General features: G+C 46.0%; 1 protein-coding gene across 5 annotated transcripts in view; it reads right to left on the bottom strand.

Annotated features, from left to right (window-relative positions):
• Positions 1-23,597, bottom strand: part of PPP1R12B (protein phosphatase 1 regulatory subunit 12B) — a 188,092-nt gene that overhangs the window by 33,664 nt on the left and 130,831 nt on the right. Inside the window, exon 1 of one of the 5 annotated variants that reach the window (XM_074977282.1) lies at positions 11,253-11,944. The exons of the other annotated variants lie outside the window; for them this stretch is intronic. Coding sequence (XP_074833383.1) covers positions 11,253-11,354 — 102 coding nt within the window. The 5' untranslated portion in view covers positions 11,355-11,944. Of the gene's footprint in view, positions 1-11,252; positions 11,945-23,597 lie in introns of those variants that run through there. 5 annotated transcript variants of the gene reach the window in all.

Genomic DNA, 23,597 nt, shown 5'->3' on the forward strand with positions numbered 1-23,597 from the left:
GAGCATTCACACACAAGCTTCTGGTAAGTCCTAGTGCTTGCCCTCTTCCTGAGTTAAGATGTAAAACTTCTATCTCTTGGTGGTCTCTCAACAAAGAGTACAATATCGTCACGTCACCCTCCTACAGACGAGTCTGTTGATGACGGATTACACTGATTCGGGAGCTGTAGGTCTTATCACAGAAGGGGCAGGTATTGGTAGCTGGTAAGTTTTGCAGCTCTTTCCTTCTGCTCTGCATCTCCTTGTCTGCACTGCGGTGGGATCTCTCAAACTGTGGCAACCCCTCGTGGACTGCCACTCTCCACTGGGAACAGTCCTGGGCAAAGTTCTCCCAAGTGTCAACATCGATGCGTCACTTCTTCACGTGTGCCTTCAGCACGTCCTTATATCGCTTTCGCTGTCTCCCACCACTCCTCTGTCCTTCTTCCAACTCCAGAAACAGAAGCCGCTCTAGAAGGCACTGATCAGACATCAGAACCATGTATAACAGAACTATGTAAAGCATCTGATTCTGGGACTGGCAGCGGCAGCAGCAGCAGCATGTTAAGGCAGCGTTCTTCTGCAGGAGCTGTCTAACCAAACCAGAAAGGGTACTAATAAGGCCCAGAAGGAACCTGACCCATCAGAGATTGGTTAGCAGACTGTAGGGCCCCTGTGGTGGACTGGTGCTAAGGCACCAACAGGACAGATAAGAATGAGCCAGATCTTGCCCACAAAAGCTCACGACCTAATAAAGGTGATGGTCTCTAAGATGCTACAGGACTGCTTGTCGTTTTTAAAGTTACACCCTACCACAGCTACCCCTTAGAGGAGAATTAATTATCCAAGGACAGCTCTGAACTTTCTCACAGGTAGTTATTTCTCTCCAACCACCCCGGCCTCATGATATTTCATTGTGCTCATTCTGCTCCCATTTATAATTAAAAAGCAGAGGTAGCTATCAGCAATTTATTAGTTTGGATGGCAATGTGACCGAGAAGAGCCAGGAACACCATATGGTTTTGATTTTAGAAATGTGTTTGGGTTCTGGAACACGGGAGACTTCCTTTAAAAAAACTCAAAAGCTTTTACGGCCATTAGAAGTTCAATCAAGTAGAATTAAAACCAACCCCCTTATACAGGGCTTAAGATAAAATGCTGCCCTAAAAGGCAGTGCCAGAAGGAGATCAACCAAGTCTCTTGCCAAAGCAGAAACTGGCTTAATTGCTTTCAGTTGCATTCTTCTATGGCCAAGATCTGACCCTGCAAGGATGGGAACATTTTAATATTTATATTGCTGCCAAGGAAAACACATGGTCCAGGAACATTTTATGCTGTATTATCTGCAATTTGCCAAGCTTGGGAAAATCTGAGCTACTCTAGGACGTTTTGCAGGGAATTTGTTTTGTTTTATTTTGTCATGGTGTCTGATTCATATCCATGATAAAGTGACTACTGGTAATGAGACCCTAGAACATAGCCTGAGCCGAACCCATTTGTTATCTTTCCCAATAAAAAGGCCACATTTTATGCACCTCCTGGAGTTTAATATTCTCCACTCACTGAGGCTCATGACCTTGGGTTTGCAAACAACTTGAAGCTCACAGACTAAGATCACAAGAGGCCTTTGGGACCATCTACTCTGACTTCCCACACATTGGAGGGCACAGAACCTTACCTACCCTCTCCTGTAACAGACCCCTACCGTCTGGCAGAGTTACTGAAGTAATGGTTTAAATACTTCAAGTTGAATCCCTCATTTACATTGACCAAAAAAACACCCCCTCAAAAAAAAAAAAAAAAACCAAAAACCAAAGTCTCCTGCTTTCAGGGGCATCTGCCTCTTCCTCACACGTGCATAACACCCCAAGACATTATGTGCCATTGTCTGTCAAGATGACAACACAACCTCTTCATCTTCTTTATACCAGCTTCCTACTTGCGAGAGCTTCCACAGCTGCTAACACTAGTCCAATCCCATTCTGTAGCAAAACAAAACACTAGTGCTTTGCTCGGTACAGATCTCTCTCTCACCATCACTCCCTTACGATGTGCTGCGTTGGTAGTAGCAGCAAGCTTTGACAGGAAAAAACCTTACTACAGTAAAGTCTTTGTTATCTGTCATCCGCAGGACTGGGAGGTTGCTGGATAATCAAATATGCTGGATAAGAGAGAGCTATACTTCGCAATGCATAACACTAAAGAAAAACAAGATTAAATATTAAGAAACAAACAAATGTATGCAGAATATTGTCCCCAGTCTTTTCCCACAAGCATCCACGTACATTAGAAGATTGTTACCCTCTGCCAACAGGACACAAGCTCAGCTAAGTAGCTCTGGGCAGCGTGAGTAACTCACACTGGGTGGGAGAGCAGAGGAGCCTGCTGGCTGCACTCAGACAATAGCTGTCCCCCAAAAGGGGGAGAGTGGATAATTTAGAAGAGTGTTAATGGTGGTCGTTAAAAGTGACTGCCTCATGGCTTCTAGACAGATATGCCAAGATCTTTCTGAAGAAATATCTACATTGTAATTGGCATTAATTATCTTTTAACAGGTAGTCCCTTTACAACGTTAGCTCTGTGTCCCTCCATGCTGCATCTGAGTGCAGCCTGCAGGCTTCCCTGCTCTCTCCAAGCTCCTGCCTGGTGTCCACTGACCAGAGGTCCTCGGCTGTAATGCTGCTTGATAATGCTTCTTGATATTATAGCGCCTCTGGAAGAGCAAGCCTACTGACATTACAGCTGCATACTTCTGGAGCTTCCTGTTAAGTAGGGCTGAAAAAGAACACATCTTGCCTTCCAATTTTAGGTATGAGTGAGTGCAAGAGGCACATAACCCCATAAAACAAAACCACCCTCAAACAATTCCCCAAACTCTAATAATCCTAATGCAAAGTATGTTTTCACAAGCTATAAATCAGTGGGTGTAGCTTAATAAAATCTGCTTTTCTTGAAACACATTATTAGACCATCCAGGAATGAAGAGAGACTTCAGTGGCTGAGAAGTTCAGACAATTAAACGTACTATCCTCCTTGTAAATCAGAAGAAAGCACACACCGCTATCATTCTGAATTACAATGGTGTGTCAGTGCTCTGCTCCAATCCCAATCTGGGCCTAAAATTCAACAGCATTACTACAGTTCGCATGACTTCCAGTCCCGGCTTCAGTTCCCAATCTTCTCTCTCAGATGGCCCTGCGGTTTTACAACAGATGTACTCCATTACCACAAACCCACAGGAATAAAGCCCTGCATGTAAAATGTCAAGATGGATTGTGTTTTAATTTCGTGAAGGCCATAATTCAAAAACCTGGTTTGTGGCTGTTAATTTTTTCTTCCCTATTTGTTTTCAAGGCAGATCCGATTTTATTGGTGAAAAATTTAATTTTGCAGAGAAGCGATACAATCTTAGCCACAGCCCTTCAGACATGCTGCTTCAAGAGGAAATAAAAAGCAAGCATCCAAGTGACACAGGAGAGGGAAGGCCCTTTGTGTCTAACTTTCACTGCATCATATTTGTAAGGCTGCTGCTTTTTCTCTGTTCCACCTACTTTCAAACTCTATCTGAGCTTTTCCAGGTTTTAGTATGGGGGATTTAAGTGCTCTCTAATGGCAGCTGGAAACTGGCCAGAATTCAAGATGCCTAAAGCAAACATATTCCAACTTTCTCAGCGGGTGGAGCACATTCAGGGGTGCAGCCTGGCCTACACTTCCCCATATTTGGGAAATGTGTAACCAAGACAATTGCAACAGCCACATGAAACAAGGACGCAGAAAAGTAATTCAGAGCCTATTTGGTACAGTTAGTGATCTTCACTGCACTAATATCCTGCTCTTTTAAAAGTAATTTGGCCACACTGTCCTCTTTCGGTCATTTTATTTCTCTCTGCTGAGAGCACAGTGTTATCACACAGCTACATTCAGACCACGAGTAAGTGGTCTTGATCGCAAGACATTCCTAAACAGGGCTGTGAACCACCACTCTAAAGATCATGAGATTAGCAATGCTCGTTTAAGATGGCAGCTAAGCTAATTAAGGACATTATTTCTGGAACCTCACTTAAAAATAAAACCACTGCATTTTGTGGCATTCAAATCTTACTTTTACAACCAGTTTTCCAATCAGTAAGATACAAAGAACTTTTAATATGCAGACATGCATTGAGTCAACTGATGTACATTTCATCATGTTAATTTGTTTAGGGACCACAGTACAATTACGAGGGTGGAGGAGTCTCCTGACTGGGGTAACGGGAGCTGAGGCAAACTGCTTTGCTTCCCTCTAGGTGGTAAGTATCAAAGTTAAAAGACCAGTTTATATGCAAGCTGCTTGACAGCTAAACTATATTCTTATTATTCAAACACAGAATTACTGTCCAGAGAGATTCAACTGTACAGTTTGGTTCATTTAAGATTTTTTTTCCCCTTTCATTTCGTTCCATGCTTCTTTCACATATATTGCTACTCTCCTGCCAGCACGAGTTGTTCTGTCCTTCCGATGTATTTTATATACTGGCATTAATTTTATCCAATTGATTATCCTCATTCCGCCTAGTTTCGGAGCTCCCTATTGCATCAACATACTCATTTAATAGGAGGAACTCTAGTTCACCTATCTCAATAGTTAGACCTCTGGCATTTGTATAGAAGCACTTAAAACTGCCTCTTTTTAAGAATCTACCATTACATAACGTAAATGAATGGGACTCTGGCTGAGAAATGGACAAATCAATCTTACCCATATTTTATAAACCTTCCATCCTCCTCTTCCCAGCATACAGAGAAACTCCATTAATAGATCCTCCCCTTAGGGATGTTGTTGTGGGAACCACATGCTCCTCTGCACTCGTTGGCTTTCCACCAGCCCTTACTTTCAAAACTGCTCTATGACCTTGTTAATTTTAAGTGCCAACAACCTGGTTCCATTTTGGTTTAAAGTCCATCCTTCCTGTATAGGCTTCCCCAGTTCCTATTAACTGAAGTCCCCTCCCAGCTTTGTGGATTTGTTTCACACTCAGTAAAGGTCAATGTCTGGAAGCAGGTTTCCAGCTACCGGACAATTTCCCTCTGCTCTAGTTGGATGTTATCCTTCCATGAGGCTTTCAGCTTCCACAGTCGCCTGACCACAGGTGGAATCGTCGTATTGTGTCCCGGACCTCAATTGCGCCTCATTGCATCTATGCACCACCAACTGGTCTCCATTCGTTTCTCCAGTTCAGTCACTCTGCTCTCCAAAGCTTTTACACCAGCGGTTCCCAACATTTTCCAGAGGGTGACCCATTTTGACAATGCAGGAACACTTGGTTGACCCAAGGCAATTCAAAAATGGAGGGGAAGGGGGAAACAGAGCTGTAACTAGCTAATTTTGTGCCTGAGGCAAGAATATAAAATTGCGCCCCCTCATGTTTATATATTCATAATAGTTACTTCATAGAAAAGGGGAAATATATTAATAAAATAATAACACTACATTTACTCTAGTCAGTCAGAGCTGTGCTGGTGGAAAGACAGTCATCCCCAAACTGCTCCCCTTGGCTTAAATCCCATAGTCAGGAGCTTGGGGAGTCACTCAGTGGCTGGAGAGGGCTAGGGGAGTCACATTCAGGGGCTAGGAGTCACTCGGGCTGCAGGGGGCTAAGGGAATCACATGCAGGAGCTGGAAGGGTGTAGAGGGGGCTAAGGGAGTCACACTTCAGAGGCTAGGAGTCACTCGGGCTAAAGGGGGCTAAGGGTGTCTCATTCAGGGGCTAGGGGAGTCACACACAGAGGCTGGAGGGGTGTAGGGGAGCCACACTCAGGGGCTGGGGAGTCACTCACAGGCAGCAGAGACTATCAGAGGGGTAGCCATGTTAGTCTGGATCTGTAACAGCAACGAAGGGTCCTGTGGCACCTTACAGACTAACAGAAAAGTTTCGAGCATGAGCTTTCGTGAGCACAGACTCACTTCATCAGATGCTGTGAGGCTAAATACAAAAGCAGCTTCCCCTCCCTTGGTGTTCACACCTGCAAATCAGCTGCTGGTAGTAAGCCTCACCCTTGCTGACTGAGCTAACCTTGTTATCCCCAGCCTTGCTCTGGCTTATTTCTACCTGGCCCTGCAGATTTCCAAGACCAGCATCTGATGAAGTGAGTCTGTGCTCACGAAAGCTCATGCTCAAAGCTTTCCTGTTAGTCTGTAAGGTGCCACAGGACCCTTTGAGGCTGCAGAGAGTTAGGGGAGGCACAGGGAGCCATGTGGCTGGAAGCTGGATGGGGCGCAGAGCCCCGGCCAGCAGCGCCAGCTGCAGGAACTCTGCTGGGGTCTGTGGGTCCCCATCTCATGCAGAGGCAAGAAGCCAGGGAGCTGAACAGCTCTGACCACCTTCCCGACTCAGGCCCCCACCTTACCTGAGCTGAGCACTGCTCCTCAGGTATGCAGTTCTCTGGCTTGCAGCCGAAATGGTTCTCAATGTAACTGATTGGCTTAACTGCCTGACAGCCGTTAATCCAATAAAGCTGAGAACCACTTCAGGAGTATGAATGGCTTCTTAAGAGCCACCTGTGGAGCTGCCCAGCCCAGCCCAGCCCAGCCCAGCCCACAACCCTTTTGAAATGTAATTCCAACCCATGTGTGAGTCCCAACCCATAGGGTGGGAAACCCTGTTCTACATTGTCCCAGAGGGCCAGGAGCCCCTGGCACTGACGGATGATACCTGCTGCTTTCAGTGCCCTACATTCTGTTACCGGACTTGTGCCTGTAGCTCTTTCGTTTATTAGAGGTTTTATTTGCCCAGAGGGTGTTTCCAGTCATAAGTGTAAAGAATGTTAAGTGTGTATCTAGCCTTGCCCGCTTCTCCTCTGCACTTCCTTGCAAAACTCCCCTTGTAGCTGCTCCAGTTCTCTAATGCTCCTGGTTGCTTAGGGTTTTTTGAAGCCCTCGTCTTCCTTAGTAGCTCAGTTCCTTGATTAGGAGGTCGATGGGCACTAAAGGACAGGGTTCAAAGCCTACTTAAGAGGCTCCCAGCCTTGCCTAGCAGGTGGTGAGGCTCAGCACACAGTATCTCAAACAAGCAGACCACTGGGTATATTTCAATCAAGCAGCAAGCACGTCACACACATTACAGACAAGTTTTACTTGAGTGGTCAGTCACTTCACCTGGAGAACTCCCTCACAAAACTCCTGTTAGCTGTGCCTGTGCACTAGCTCCAGATGGACAGGTACGGCACACCTAGCCTCTGTCAGAAGCTGCAAATGGGTGACAGGGGAGGGATCACTTGATAATTACCTATTTTGTTCACTCCTCTGGGTCACTTGGCATTGGTCACTGGTGAAAGACAGGATGCTGGGCTAGATGGACCTTTGGTCTGTTCCAGTATGGCCCTTCTTATATTCTAAAGCTCAAGTATCCATCTCTGCAGTAGCAAACATCTCAGGTAAAAATAGCATCAGGTAAATGGGGAATTTTAAAAAGAGACGGAATGCTAGGTTCTACTCTAAGACTATCCCCTGACTAGCAGACAAAGAAAACAAGCTTCTGAACATGCTAACTGTTACATCCAACTAGAATTTTGCCTGCTAGATTTTGCTCATTCGCATAAGATTCAGAGGAGTAGCCAAGCTAGTCTGTATCTTCAAAAACTACAAAAAGTCCTGTGGCACCTTATAGAGGAACAGATATTTTGGAGCATAAGCTTTCATGGGCAAAGACCTGCTTCATCAGATGCATGAGTGGGGGTTCCAGAAGAGGGTCTCAATTTATAGGCTCATGAAAAGGAGGGAGTCCCAGTAAAGAGGAGGGCCAGAGTTGACAAGGTCAGTTCAGTCACAGGCCACATCTTCTGTGACAATGCAGATGAGAAACCTGCTGGTCAGTTCAAGGACTAGGTGGCCAATATAGCGCCTGCTGGGGGAGGAGCAATCTAGTACAAAGTTCCCCCATGTAAAAGCTGTCACCCAATTCCTACTATGATTTCATTGGACGCTCTAGATTATTAGGTCAACTGGATGTTAACTTACATCACCAAAATCCATATTAAAGTAAAACTAATTTGTTATTTTTTTGGCAAGCTGGGACACCGAGGTTAGCTGTGGTTACTTTGGATAATTCCATAGAATGTATTTGGTTATTCCCACTCCAGCTCTGTTCTGCACCCTCAGTATTTGAAACAAAAAAAAACCAAAACATTTCAGAATTAACTTGTCCTTGAATGACCCTCATGTGCCTAGGGAGTCAGAACGATGGATGATCTTGAATACCATAATACAGTGTGCTGACATCTGAAGTCAGCTGAGAACTAAGAGTTGGGATTCATCCGGAATTACCCTGACAAGGTTTTCAATGACGTGCAATGTATTTTGTATAACTTTCCGCTTATTTTTTTTTTTTTAAGGAGAGTATGATGAAGTGATGGTTTTGTGATTAGGAAAAGTCTCTCAAAGTAGGGGTGAAAAGACAGCTTGGAAAACAAGGCGCTGCGACACAGGCGAGGCCACGGAGGCTGAGATGGACATAAAGCCAACAACGTATGGGCGTTGATAAACTCACCTTTCAAATGGCACTAGCTATGACGGCCTTAAGCTCAATCAAACTGATAGGATCATGCAGTACTCCCAGTTGTATTAAGATTTTCAATAATTTTTTTTAAAGACAGGTGCTGGCACCAAAGTAGCCCTAGTTCATTAGCTATCCAAAAAATCCAAACTTGTTTCGGGCTGTTGTATTCCATCTGAAACCCTTTCAGTCAATAATCATTCATGTCCATTACAGGAACAGAACAAAGCTGCTTCTGACCGTCCTCTACTGAGCTGCAACAGGGCTGTCGTACTGGCAGTCTGAAACCATTGCACTGTTAGCTATCCCTGTGCTCCAGCAGGAGCAGTGGACTCACTCGTGGCGTGAGAGCATTTCGCCCCTTGCACAAACACTTCAGTGTTACACTCCAGACGAGCACTCCCCTGGGGCAAGGACCCTAGATCTGTTCTGTGACCCGCAGCTGAGCCAGCCAAGAGGCTGTGCTGTTTTGCCCATATCAGAGAGGTAGCCGTGTTAGTCCGGATCTTTGAGAACAACCAGAAGTCCTGTGGCACCTTATAGACTAACGGATATTTTGGAGCATAAGCTGTCATGGGCAAAGGTCTTTGCTTATGCTCCAAAATATCTGTTAGTCTATAAGGTGCCACTGGATTTCTGGTTGTCTTACCCATAGTAACCTGAACAAGGAGTTCCTAATCAATCATTCTGCATCTTAGCGGGTAGAGGTCGCTTAAGGCAGGATCTGTGACCACTGCAATGACAGCTGCAGCAGGATGCACATGGCGGATGCTTCCCAGCATGAATGGCTGAGGAGGAGAGAATGAGCCAGCTTGGCTCTGAGCAATAATGTGAACTCTGACCTTCTCTAATAAGTGGGATGACTGGGAGTATTTAAACATCCATTTAAGTCTTCTGTTTAAAACAAAATTTAAGGGCTCTCCACTACTACTCCCCGTCTTTGCCAACTGAGCCACTTACTGTGCAGAAGAAGGTGCAGCTTTCGAAATTGAAGTAAAAGACCTGTTCTGTTTCCCACCACTTTGGAGGGATGAAGCTACTCCGTGAACACCCAGATGAGCTCTCGAGCTCTGGAAATAAGCATCGTCAAGCTCCCAGTTGATGCAGCAACAGAACTGATTGGTAGCGCTGAGGATTGACTCCCAGAGCCATCGGATTCAACTTAACTGCCGGGGAAGTAGCAGCAGTGCCTACAACTAAGGGTTCGTGGTGTCAACCACAGTTTCCTAAAAGGTGATTTGAATGGGCTTTCCCACCTTCCAGGAGAGATTAGGTCATTAAATAGGGTGACCATCCATCCCATTTTTGGTGGGATGGTCCTGTATTTGGGATGCCAAAAAGGTGTCCCTACTTATTTTAGAAAAGGGACTAATTGTTCTGTATTTTCCGCTGGCAGCTGCGGCTGCCCCATCCCAGGGAAGGCAGGGGAAACTGCCACTGCTGCCCTGACGCTGCAGCTTTCCTCGGGGCTCAGGGAAGGTGCAGGGGGAAGTGCCACGGTTGCCCTGTGCCTGCAGCTCTCTCTTGGGCTTGGGGAAGTGGGGAGGAAGCACCGTGGCTGCCCAGTCCCTTCTGCTTCCTTGGAGTTCCTGGGAGCGCTGGGGGCTGCTGCAGCCCCAGGAGGGCGGGTGGCTGCCGCCCCTCCCCCCATATCCCCCTGGCCTGTATTTGGGACAGGGAGATATAGTCGCCCTATCATTAAAATGTGGGGAGAGAAGTGCATTAGTCTACTGCGACCACTTCAGACAACCTAGGGATTCATTTCACCTCTTAACCTAATCAGCCAAGGTCTTCCTGCCTGACTATGGTGTGCATAAAATCTCCATACTGAAGGCATGCTGCCTACCTAACAATGAGGATCCCTGCTGAGTGTCCTTCATACAGCTCCAAAGCCATTGGCAATGCAATGGCAGAAGTTTCTCCAACTTTCAAAGTACAGGTTGAACCTCTAGTCCAGCACCCTTGGGACCTGTCTGGTGTTGAACAAGAGAATTTGCCAGACTAGGGGTAGTAAATATTGTCTGGCAGCATTACCGACTCTTCCACTGCTTACTGGGCTCTTAGAAGACATTCAGGGGTAAATTACAGCTAAACAACAGCACAGAACACTGAGAGCCAGGACAGGTGGCTGGAAATAAAGTTTATGGGATTGCAGAAAACATGGCCACAGTCATGATAAATCAACATCTGGCTAATTAAAATCATGTCAGATTACAGATGTTGGTGGATGAGTGTGTGCTGGGCTAGAAAGGTTCAACCTGTCAGATCTCAACTGTAGTGATTTGAAAGAAGGGGACAGCATAAAATTAGATATCTTGATCTATTAGTCTCTGCCAAGAGGCTATTTTCAAAGCTTTTAAAAATGACTCAAATACATCTCACTTCACAGGGATGCTGAGTCCAGTTGTATGGCAAACTTCAGTGCACCAGTAATATTTGAAGGGCACATGAAAAAAAAGCACTCTTCAACAAGCTGTTCAGGTTTCGCCTCATTTCCATTTCCAAGATATTTTTCTCATAAATCTGTCAGCCAAATAAAAGGTACCAGGGAGAATAAAGTTTATGCCCACTGTGGGAGGGAAAAAAAAACAAAGCAAAACCGTAAATAGGATGACAAAGGTTCTCTAATTATTCAGGAGGTTACCTTCTTACAGGGTTCAAACCTGCTGCTACAGAGAAGCCTGACCTCTGGCTATAGCCAGCACCGAAGAGACCAGAACGCAATACAGTAACACTGCTTACTCTGAGCGTCTTTGCAGTCGGGGAGGGAGACGACGGGGGAGACTCGGACTGAGATTTCCTGTTTCGAGTGAATTCCTTACTCCTGGCGTACAGTGACGACATGGTCCCTCAGAGGCAGGTGGTGGAATCACAGCCCCTCTGCAAGCAGCAATGAAGTCCAACAACTCTTCACTGTTCCTCTGCTACGGTGCTGTTGGGTAGTTGTTCTCTCAAGCCAGATCAAATTAATGTCATCACTAACACAGCTCTGGCAATTTCTAAGAGCCTGCTATTGGCAGGGTGAGAGCGCCAGGCATCAGAGTGTCACTTTACAGCAGAAACTGCTCCATGATACTTCTTCCTGTTCAAGTTAACACCGTCCCTGTGTTACAGTCCGCGGTGCTGCAGCACTGCCCTCAGAATCAAGGCCGGCTCAAAGGTCTTCCACAAATGCATGTTTCCTTTGTCTCCTCCAAAAATCACAATGTTAACTGATGACCAACACTAACTGCGGTCAGAACTTCTCCAGTACCACAGGGGTGAAGCCAGAGGAATAGGTAGCGTTACCCAAACAGGAAGCTTTTGCAAGAAAGTCCACAGCATTGCCGATAGCGCTCTGCCAGAGCAGCAGAGCGGAGCTGCACGATTTAAGAGAAACAAACTAATAAATCAGGAACGAACGCAGTTCCAGAAAGGGGCAGGCCAGATGAATTTCTTTTGTTCCATCCTCCTAGTTACAGAAGCCTTTATACACATCTTCCCTCCCCTCTTGCTATTTTCTGACATTCCAGACCCTTACTTGTTCAGCAAGGAATGCTGGAGCGAGGCCAAAGGCAGAGATTCACTTTCAACTTGGGCTCTAGGCTGCCACTTGTAGGAAGAAGAAAACGGGCAAACTCCCATGGCGAGCAGAGCTCAGAGCTGGAGGTCAGACACATTCACTACCCTTTGCGAGGTCTACATTCCAAGCCAGGATTTTGCAGCTGCCTATGTCAAAGGCCGCTTACTTAAGATATGGTAACAGAATAACATTTCAGACTACCATCAGACAGCATGCAGGCTTACACAGAGCACAACAGTTCCTGGAAGACAGTTTTTTTAAAAAGCTGCTTAGAGCTATGAGCAGGCAAAGCTTAGCCTGTCTCTTGCGGTACCAGTGAAACAGGAACGTTAAAATAAAATAGGCGTGCAGCTGGCCAGACTCTTTTTGTTTTTTAAATTCATCAAAACTCATACCCCCTTCCCGCTCGTCACGTACTGCCAGCCAGCTGGTCAATTCTAGGTATAACTTTTCTTGCACAAATAAGCCTGTCAGGAAAGTTGTTTTGAATTTTCAGTTCTGACGAAGAAAAAACCAACTTTGCATATTTGAAATGTGCTTCATAAGCTCAACAAGTGTTGCTCGAATCCAAATCAAATATGCACGTACGGTACATTTATTTCAATTACTGCACAGTGTGCCCAAGTGGAGGAGGATACAAGCACTTTGGAAAATAGGATTAGAAGTCAGGCAGAACTTGAAAATTGGAGAATTTGTCAGCAAGTGTTTTAATATTTTATTGATCATAACTAAAGTATTTCACTTTGGAAAGAGCACTCAAATGCACAGCTACAAATTAGGGAACGGTAAGCTAGTGAGCAGTACTGCTAGGAGTTGTGGGCTACAGCACAACTCATACTGAGTATTAGACAGTGTGATGCCATTATAAAAAAGGCTAATCTTCTTGGGATGTATTAACAGGAGTATTGTATGTAGTACACGCTGCCCATTATTTGTTACTACTGGGGCATCAGTTGTAGTATTGTAGACAGTTATAGATGCTGCACTTTAGGAAAGATAAGGATAAATTGGAGTGGCCAGAGGAGTGCGACACAAAACGATCAAAGCTTTAAGATAACCTGCCCCATGCAGAATGGTTATAAAAACTGGATAAGTTTAGTCTTGAGAAAATGGAAAGAACACTGGGAGAGGGGAAAAGAGAATCCGATCAGTGTCTTCAAATACATTAAGGGCTATTATAAAGAGAACAGGGAGCAACTGTTCTCCCCTCCCGCTAAAGGCAGAACAAGAGGTAATTTACCTTAGTCTTCAGCAACAGAGATTTAATTTAGATATTAGAAAAAATTTCCTAACTATAAAAATAAGTAAGTATTACAATAAGCTTCCACGTGAAATCAGTACTGTTGGAGATTTTTACGAACAGGACTGGTCAGGCATGGCCTAGGTACAGTTGGTCCTGTCTCAGCGTAAAAGGGTGACCTCTCGAGGTCTGTTCCAGCTCTACAATTCTACGATTCTATCGTTAAAGTGCTCTCATGTGCTAAGCAGGATTGCAGCCAAACACAGCATGTGTCTGGGGATATGCCATCTGCCAAGCTTCTACTCCTACAGTGGTGGTCTGTGTTGGAAACATTAGCCCAGGTATCCATTTACTGGACTAGTTCCAGTTATCCAGCATTAATGAAGTAGCGACACTTCACAACCAACGGATGGAGAACATCATGGAACTTATTTACACTGAGTTCTTCTGAAGTCAGCCATCGACAGAGGTAGTTTGTTCCTGGCTTTAATCTACTTGTGTGTGGTATCCTGTCTGATCTCCTCTGAGGAGCTTATCACAGAACATTTCAAAGTAGAACAAGCATTTTTAATTCCAGAGCTGCAATATTTGCCTCTTAGTCCGTCATATTCACCCTCTTTAGCAAAGCGCATGTCCATGGAGTGCATATTTGGAGAACAAGGTATAGGAAATCAGACACTGAACTAACACAGAAATCCCTCAGTCATTCATCATATCTACTGCCAACACATTGGGGGGGTAAAGGTGTAATTTCTATAGTTTCCTGGGGAGGAGAGGAGCAATATCTGCTTCAGAAAGACAATCTTCACTCAATAAAACACAGCCATCTTCAGTGACCCTGTTTGTTTGACAAGTGATTGTGTTGAAGGGACAGTCAACCATTTATAGGCAAACCACAGGAGATAGCTGGCAGGAAAGCTTTGGAGTGGTTTCATGTATATGGACAACATTCCTGCAAGGTAGGGAAGTACACTCCTCATTTCACAGAATGGGATGACAGCACAGAAATTTGGTGGTGGTGGTACCTTCAGTCACAATGGGAGTGTGGCAGAACAGGGGACTGAACCTAGATCTTTCAAGATCTCCAAGCACATTACTATCCTTCCCCTCCTTCGTCAAGACTCAAAAGCCACCTTCTATCACAAGCAGCAACGAAGGGTCCTGTGGCACCTTATAGACTAACGGAAAAGTTTAGAGCATGAGCTTTCGTGAGTTAACTCACTTCTTCAGATGCATCTGAAGAAGTGAGTTAACTCACGAAAGCTCATGCTCTAAACTTTTCCGTTAGTCTATAAGGTGCCACAGGACCCTTCGTTGCTGCTACAGATCCAGACTAACACCCCCCTGATACCTTCTATCACAACTGGCAATAGTGCTATTTCGTTTTTTTAAATGGAAGTGCACAGAACACTGGCATATCTGTTTTCATGATGCAGTCTGTCTTCGAACCTCATCCTGTATACAATGATTCAGACGTGCCTATCTTACATAGCAAGTCATAACAGCCCCAAATCTGAAGGAGTTAGTCATCACAGTGGAGCTACAGAACTTTGAAATGCACTGTTTCTCCCTTTCCCAATGGTGCACAAGAACAATGCAGCAATTCATAACCATTTGTGACCACGCTCCAGAAGAGAGAGCAGGGAAAGCTCTGAATTCAGAGTTTAACTAAGTGCAATGATGGACAGTGACCATCACAGCTCAATTATTAAAATCAAAGCAAACGCTGAATTCTTTGCTTTCTACCTATGCCAATTAAAGTTAACTATTCTCTGGAAGGTAAGTGAGACTAGCATTGTGAAAAAGCAAGTTGCTGGACAAGGCCTAATTTTGGCTAGAAAGGACAGAACAAGTCTATGTCTACACTAGGCAAAGTAAGTCGACCAGCTACACAATTCTAGCTATGGCAATTGTGTAGCTAGAAATCGACATATCTGCACTCAGCCAACTTGGCTGTCCCTACTGAGGAAGGTCGACAGCAACCTCCCTTACTCCTTGCATCTCATGAGGGTTACAGGGGACAACTGTGACCCTGAGAGGTTGATTTGGTTGTACTGGCAAGTACTGCACGAGATCTTTTCAGGGAAAAAGGCAAAACGCCACATTTATTGGTAACAAACGTAGCATTCAACACATCCATATGCATACGATATTACGCGCACACACACACGCGCACGCGCACTCCCCTGTCTTATTGCTGCTACCAAGAGCTGCTCCCCCTAACTGCACTGGCCAGGTGAGCTAGATGGAGGAAGGGGTGGAGTCGGGCTTCTGCTGATCCAGATCGATGCTCCAGTGCTGACAAGACAAACCCAGGGTCCCTGTGCAAGATGCTTCCATTTATAATGCCCTCTCGTGCATGTCGACACCAGTCAGCCATCTCGTACATATGCATAATCTGGAAGAGCAACCTTATGAATATGCATTTAACACTTTCCGGGTGGTGCTTCCACAGGCAGGCACTTGCTGGTGACTCCCAATACATCCATATGTCCAGTGTTCTTCAAATGGGTCCACTTCACAGGTTCCATTGTTCATCTCACTGGTTTTGGATCTACCTTCTCCAACACTTGCAGGTACCTGGAGGTGCTTGTCTCCCACACCTTTCCATTCACACCTCAGTCACTCGAGAGGGCAATGAATTAAGCAATCCAAAAATAAAGGATATAAGAGGTTTTTCTCTACACTACCTGTGTCTAGGAACTGTTCTACAAAATATAACTAAACGTCTATATAACAGGGCTTCATACAATGATACATAAAATGACTTGATACAATATTTAAAAACTCCAATAAGAAAATAGTTAAAACAAAGCTGTACCTACAGATTTCACGTGACCCTACTAGATGCATGAAATCAAGCCTCAGAAAATTGGCCCTCAGTGGGTCGATTTTCCAGGGCAGTGTGGACGTAGCCCGAGACTCACTCTTCACACAGATTAGAGGTAGGATACAGAGTGCCAAGAGACTACTTTAAGGTGTAATCACATTCAGATACACAGCTATCTAATGTCTTCCTAGCTTTTTATATTGCTTCCCTTTAAGCTTTCTCAATGTTATTATCCACAGTGAATCTCCTATCCCTTGCGATTCTGCTAATCACCATGTTCTGAGATACTCTCATGCTTCGGTGTTTGGGACTGCTGCCTAAACCTGACTGGTTGAGTGTCCTGCCTGATTCGTTATGAGAATACTCCCATGTACAAGCAAAAATATGTTCCATTATGGAGCAACGTGTGTTGTAGCTGTGTAAAGGTTCCCAATCACAACCTGATCACTGTGGAGTAGAGGTATGGTGATTTGCAGAACAAGGCATGTCAGAGAGAACACATCGCTGCTTACTTTATGAACAGCTCCTAAAGTTTTCTTTTTTTCCCTTCAATCTGTATACAAAGTTGATTATATACAATATTAACATCAGGGCTCACAAGAATATTCTAAAGCCACTTTTATTTCTGAAACACTATTTTGGGCAAAAATTCCAATGCTTATTAACTTAAGCCTCCTAGTTGTCTTCCTACAGGCCACTAATCCTGACTATAAAATAAAACTAAACAATAACTATGTTGGGATCAAAGAAGTTTACAGAAAATACATGAAAATCTAATTTAAAAACTGAAGTATCTGTCATGAGACAGCTCTAACATATAATTTACCTAAAATGGATTCTTGTGATACTGGTCTGGTATTCAAAAGTAGCAAAGAATTGAGATCAATATTGAATATGATAGAACAACAACTTGTTTGTATTGAGTGCCATGTTGGCAAATTGTGGGTTTCTAATGTGGTCAGAAGTTAATGAGTTGCACGATTGCCTCAAAAATCACAATTTCCTCAAAAATCAGTGTATATAATTCCTAATATATTGAATCACACCTCTCCCCCAACTCAATCTCCACTGAGATAAGGTCATGCTTTTTTTCAATGCATGAGAGGTTTTGACATTTGTAGAGGAGGAAGGCTTAAAATAATTGTTGGTTTATAAACCTTACCAGTGTTGGCTGAGACCTTGCTATTCTAAAAGTAATATCTGTTGCTCTAGAAGCAGAGAAATGGATGGACACAATGAAACAATTCCAGATAGAACAGAACACAGGTAAGTGGAATACAGGTCAATAATACTTTTCAGGGTCCTGCTAAACAGCCACAAACAAATCCTCAGAACCTTTGAGTGGATTTACATGCTAATAAAAGTTTCAATCTTCTACATGCTATTTATCCCAAATTTTCACCATCCTTACAGAAATTCTGCCTAACCTAATATTATATTGCGGGGTGACCTTGTTTTGAGAATGGTAGCTCTAGGACTCACTCATTTTCTGGTATGACCATTATTCTTCTCTCAAAAGGTATGCAGGAAAAGTTTCTTTTAAGAGTAGTAAGGAGAGGTTACTCACCCTGTGCAGTAACTGGAGTTCTTTGAGATGCTGTTCCTATGGGTGCTCCACCTTTAGGGGTATCAGCACTGCTGCGCCCACGGGCTGAACACTTGTGTCCTCCCCACCAGATGCCCGCACATGCAGGGCACAAGCACATGGTGACTGTGACACTGACCGACTGGCCACACGTGTGCGGTAAATAATAGAAGTTTGGAGAACCAGGTCCGTCTGGGCCATCTGGGTGCTAATAGTATGACCCGAGCCCTGTCCGGCTTTACCTTAACAGCCCTCTGAACCAGCGGGGTTGGTGGGGACGCATAAGCTAACGGTGCATTTCGTGTGATGTTGAATGCATCCCCCAGTGACCTGCAACCTAATCCACATCTGGCGCAATAGAGAGGCATCAAGTGCTGGCAGCTGTAGCAAACAGAACCACAGCTGGGAACCCCCATTTGTGGGGGACATGGTAGATGGTGGATCTGTTGATTTTCTGCTCGTGCTCAGGAAGGAAATTGCAGCTGAGGTTGTCCGCAAGTATACTGTTCTTGCCTGGTAGGTAGGCCGCCATCAGGTGGATTTGTCAAGGGATACACTAATCCCACAGTTGCGCTGCTTCTCGGCAGAGCTGTCTCAAGCATACTCTGCCCTGTTTGTTGCTGTATTGTCGGAGAAGTGGCATGCAGGTGTACCCAACTGCTCTCAGCTCTAGCAGGTTGATGTGCTCAAGCAGTTTGTCTGCTGACCACGTGCCCTGGACCACTTGGTCCCCTAGGTGGGTACCCCAACCTAGTAGAGAAGTGTTCGTTGTAATCGTGATAGCTCGAGAGGGTCTCTGGAAGTGAACCCCTGTGCATACGTTTTGAGGCTGTGTCCACCAACTGAGGCAGTCCCTGACTGTAGCTAGGACACTGTTTTGTTCAGTGGATGGACATGGGGCCTGAACACTTCTCTGAACCAGGCCTGCATTGGTTTCATCTGGAGGCATGCATGGGGCATGACTGAGATTGTTGTTGCCTTGTGGCAGAGGAGACACAGAGATTGCCTGGCAGTTATGCTGGGACTGACCTGCAGCAGGAGGATGAGGTCTTGGATTGATTGTAATCTGTGTTGAAGCTGTGGTTGTCTGGCAATCCCAAAGTGATCCTATAAACTCGAGTGTGTGAGCTGGAGCCAGGGAGCACTTTGGCAGGTTTATGCACAGACCCAGATCAGAGAACAGTGTTCTGGTCAAAGCTGTTGCCCGTTGGTTCTGAGCTAAGGAGTGGCCCCTTATTAGACAGTTGTCTAGGTCGGGAAAGATGGTTACTCCCTTTGTTTTTAGGCATGCACTGACCACTGCTTGCACCTTTGAGAAGGCCTTTGGTGCTGCGCAGAGGCTGAAGGATAACACCCGGTGTTGGAAGTGTCATTTCGCTATCACGAACCTCAGGCAAAAACCAAAAAGCAGTCCTGTAGCACTTTAAAGACTAAGAAAGAATAGTTTATTAGGTGATGAGCTTTCATGAGGCACACCCACTTCTTCAGATCTGGAGATAATGCTGTACTGGAAATAGCGCTGCAAGCGAATTGGTATGACAATCATATCACAGAGAGATACAGACGACCAAAAAACCATTTGAAATGAAAACTAAAAATCAGGTACATCAGACAGGGTGAGGGGGCACGAAGGATGGGAGGAAGGGGGAGAAAATTAATTCTTAAATTATGCATCTGATGAAGTGGGTCTTAGCCCCATGAAAGCTTATGCTCCAAAACATGTTGTCTGTGAGGTGCAATTGCACTTCTCATTTTTAGGGTACATAATGTAACCTGTGAATCTCAGGGAGTGAAGCATCTTGTTAGCGCTTTCAGCAAAAAGTCAAGACATTTCAAAGGGAAGATCTTCAACCATGGTTTGCACATCCCTAGGAAAACTGGACAGTTGTGGCCAGGACACTTGCCACATGATCACAGCTGAAGCTAGAGACCTGGCGGTGGTATCTGCCACATCCAGAGTGGATTGTAAAGCTGTCCTTGAAATGAACAAGCCCTCTCCCATGAGGGCTTTGTATTGATCTCTTTTGTTATCTGGAATTGTTTCAGGAGGTGGTATGAAGTTGGTCAAAAGACATGGCGTGTATATCTTGCAACTAGTGCCATATAATTGGCAATACAAAACTCTCGGCTGGCTGATGAGTACACTTCCCCGCCTCTCCCTGCTCCCCAGTTGCGTCCAGCTTCTTCCACTTTGTCTCCTGAGGTGGACCTGGTATTCTGTTGTCTACCCCTCTGATTCATGACCTCTACTAACAATGAGTTAGAGAGCAGGTGGGAGAAGAGGAACTCAGCCCCCTTTTAGACCACGCACTATTGATCTAGCCTCTGATATGGGTGGAATGGAAGCTGGAGTGCTTCAGAGAAGCCTGGCTGGATCCAGAAGGACTCCATTAATTGGTATTGCCACTCTGTTCTGGGTGGATGAATGTAAGGTATCAGTCAGCTTGTGATGTGTACCCTCCAGGGCCGAGAGGGATCTCGAGCCTCTCGGACCCTCCTTGAACAGTCCTGGAGTCATCACCCAAGAGAGCAGTGGGTGGCTGAATTGTGGAGCCTGTGAAGGATGATGAGGGAGAAAATTGGGATGGAAGTGGGGAGTTCGACTGATCATCTCCCGCAGTGTAAGTCCCATAGCCCTCTGCCTCTGAAAATTCCGACCTGTCCAGTGACTGAATACTTGGGGGTCAGGGTCAGGTCATAGGTAGAGCGAGGTAATGGCTGGGGAACACTGCCCAGGGATCCCAGTAAGGCCAAGTAGGTAGCATGGATTGGGGCACCCACTGCTGTAATTGTAGTGCTTGGATGAAGATTACCCTGCTGTTTTTTAAGGAGAAGTTTCATCGTCTGAGTCAGAGGACCTAGCTGAATCCAAAGCTTCAGTGAGTGAATGTGAAAGCCTGGAGCCATGTAAAGACTAAGCAGGGGATGCCTGGCACTGAGGTGACAGAGCTCCCTGATACAGTATACTGCGGCATAAATGGCAGAGAGGACACCGGTACCAAGACCCCCTGCGCTGCTGGTACTGAGACACCAGAAGTGGCTGCAGCTGTGCTGAGCACTTTCATGCACTTTACCGGTGCCGGTTTATGAATGGTAGCAATACACTGGTGCCGGCAACTGCTCAGAGAAGCTGACTTTGCTTTTTTTCCAGCTTGCTTTGCAGTGCTGGGACAGTGGCTGTGTCAAAGCACTGCGCTGTCTTGTGAGAGGGGCAAGCCCACTCCTGTAATCTTTTCTGTGAATCACTTGAGGCAGACCCCAAGGAGTTGTGAGACCTCTCCTTAGCTCCAGGGGATTTCCCCTTCTCTCTAGGGCTCATCACCCTCAAAGCCCTGTCAGAGATCTCAACCCCACTGCGTGCGATGTCTGAGGGGAAGAGTCACTGTGGTCCATTGGTGTGTGAGCCTGCTCCATCTGCCAGATCCAGGCCTGTTGCTGCCTCACTCTCCTGGACCCTTCAGTCAGTTTTCTACACCGTGGGCAGCTTTTTGCGTTGCGGTCTTGACCCCGACACCGTATGCAGAGAGAGTGGATGTCAGAAATTGAACTGGGAAGACCACAAAACTGAGCACTTCTTAAAACCTGGTGCACGAGTGAAAATGACTAGACTAGCTGTGCTCTGGAGTGGAGCTGTCGGGGGACGACCACCTCCGCGGCTTTCCCTCATCTTTTGTGTAAAATTGTTGTTTTGCCTTTGGTTTCTTTTCTCTTACTTACTTTTTTTTTTTTTTTTTTTTTCCTTTTTTCCCCAGCTGACTGAGGGAGGAACAGTTACTCGTGACTAAAGCCGGCGGTGACCAGAGAAGAACCTAAGGAATGACTGCCCACACCTGTGCTGTCAGTGTCACAGGTGTCATGCCTGTTGTCTGCGCACGCAGGCAGCCGAGGGTGGGTAGGCCAATGACACACAACACTGCCACACACCAGTCTTTGGCCCGTGGGCGCTGCGGCGCCAATGCACCTAAAGATGGAGCTCCCTGGAACCCTCGAAGAACAGCTTAGTTTTGTTTCTACTATATGGGGGAAAAAGTACATTTAAAATCGGTGCAAAAGCGACACCTGCCCAAAATTAAACATTGCAATCCAACAGGTAAGGTAAATACACCTACTGTCTTGCAAAGTTTATTTAGACCCAAACAAGGTTATGTCCAGAAATAGAGAGCTGAACAGACTAACAAAATGTTCTTGGGCTGGCACTCCGCATTTGTAAACACGGAAAGGCACTACAGCAGTTTGCCATAAATGGAATACAAACTGTACAAGTGATTAATCTTTCAGCTACAGTTTACCCACTGGTGTTCCTATGGTCTGACTTTATCATACATCTTGAAGATTTGCAGTCCAGGAAGGAAAATATCCATTTTTCCCCACTCTGCCAAAGTTGTAGCCATTTCTCTCACTCACTAACTCACGTGCCCTAAGTTGTACCTTTCCCCATCCTACACACACCCATCATTCAATGCTCACACAAAGGGTGGGAGACACCTCAATCAGCACTAAAACTCATCTTAATGTGCAATTATCTTAGCCCCTTGTTCCACATGGGAAGTTCAAGGGTTCTGGACAGAGTGGTGTAGTGCACGTGCGCACACACGTGTAAGAAATACAGAAAAAAGACTGCAGCAAAGAGCAATAAAAAAGCCACATGAGCTACGGGAAGTGACAATCCATAGCACCTGTAAAAATTAACCCATTTCTCTTTTAATGTGATCAGGCTACTTTGACTGCTGTCGTAAGAAGAGATGATGTTCACACACTGGTCCTTATTCAAGCACAACACACATCAGAACACAGCAACTAGAAAAGGGGAAATTTGTTCTCCCATTCTAGGAATCACCCCAGCTTTAGTATAATGAGTCAGAAGGTGGTTGGAGGGAGAATTCTAGTGATAGATTCACAAGCACCTGAAAAGACTCAACAGGAAGTTACAGCAAAAATACAACTTCCTGGGTGCCTGCAAGAACATTCTAAAGCTACCTACTGGGAAAGAATCCTCTTCTAATAGGATGAATGGAATGGAAATGTCTATTCTGCCTAAAATAGGTGGTGCTAAAGACTGCAGTTCTAATTCAATTCTCAATTTTGGAGATCAAGCTAAGCAGCACAGATAAGCTGTGTCTACACGTGCACGCTACTTCGAAGTAGCGGCACTAACTTCGAAATAGCGCCCGTCGCGGCTACACGCGTCGGGCGCTATTTCAAAGTTAACTTCGACGTTAGGCGGCGAGACGTCGAAGTCGCTAACCCCATGAGGAGATAGGAATAGCGCCCTACTTCGACGTTCAACGTCGAAGTAGGGACAGTGTAGACGATCCGCGTCCCGCAACGTCGAAATTGCCGGGTCCTCCATGGCGGCCATCAGCTGGGGGGTCGAGAGACGCTCTCTCCAGCCCCTCAGCTCACTGGTGGCCGCGTGGAGCGTCCCCTTAAAGGTCCCCTCCCCCGCCCTGACTCTGCAGGAAGCTGAGGCAACGTGCAGGCTGCAGCCTGCACATGCGGCGAGCCTGCACAGCCCTCAGCCCACCACACAGCGGCGATGGCTGCCCGGCAGCCCCCCCAGCGCCCCCAGGGGACCCCGCCCCCCAAGGGGAGCCAGGGCAGCCAGCCCAGCCAGAAGACCTGCCAGTCTGGGAAGCGGCAGCGGGGCCCCTCCTGGACGGAGGCCGAGCTGCAGGACCTGCTGGGGCTCTGGAGCGAGGAGGAGGTGCTCCAGGTAATGGGGAGCAAGAGGCGGAACGCGGATGCGTTCGCTCGGCTGGCCGAGGGCCTGGCTGCCCAGGGTCACCCTGCCCGCCCAGGGTCACCCTGCCCGCCCAGGGTCACCCTGCCCGCACTCCGGACCATGTCCGGAGTAAGGTGAAGGAGCTGCG

The sequence above is a fragment of the Carettochelys insculpta genome, chromosome 26, assembly GCF_033958435.1.
Source record: "Carettochelys insculpta isolate YL-2023 chromosome 26, ASM3395843v1, whole genome shotgun sequence".
Lineage (NCBI taxonomy): Eukaryota > Metazoa > Chordata > Testudines > Carettochelyidae > Carettochelys > Carettochelys insculpta.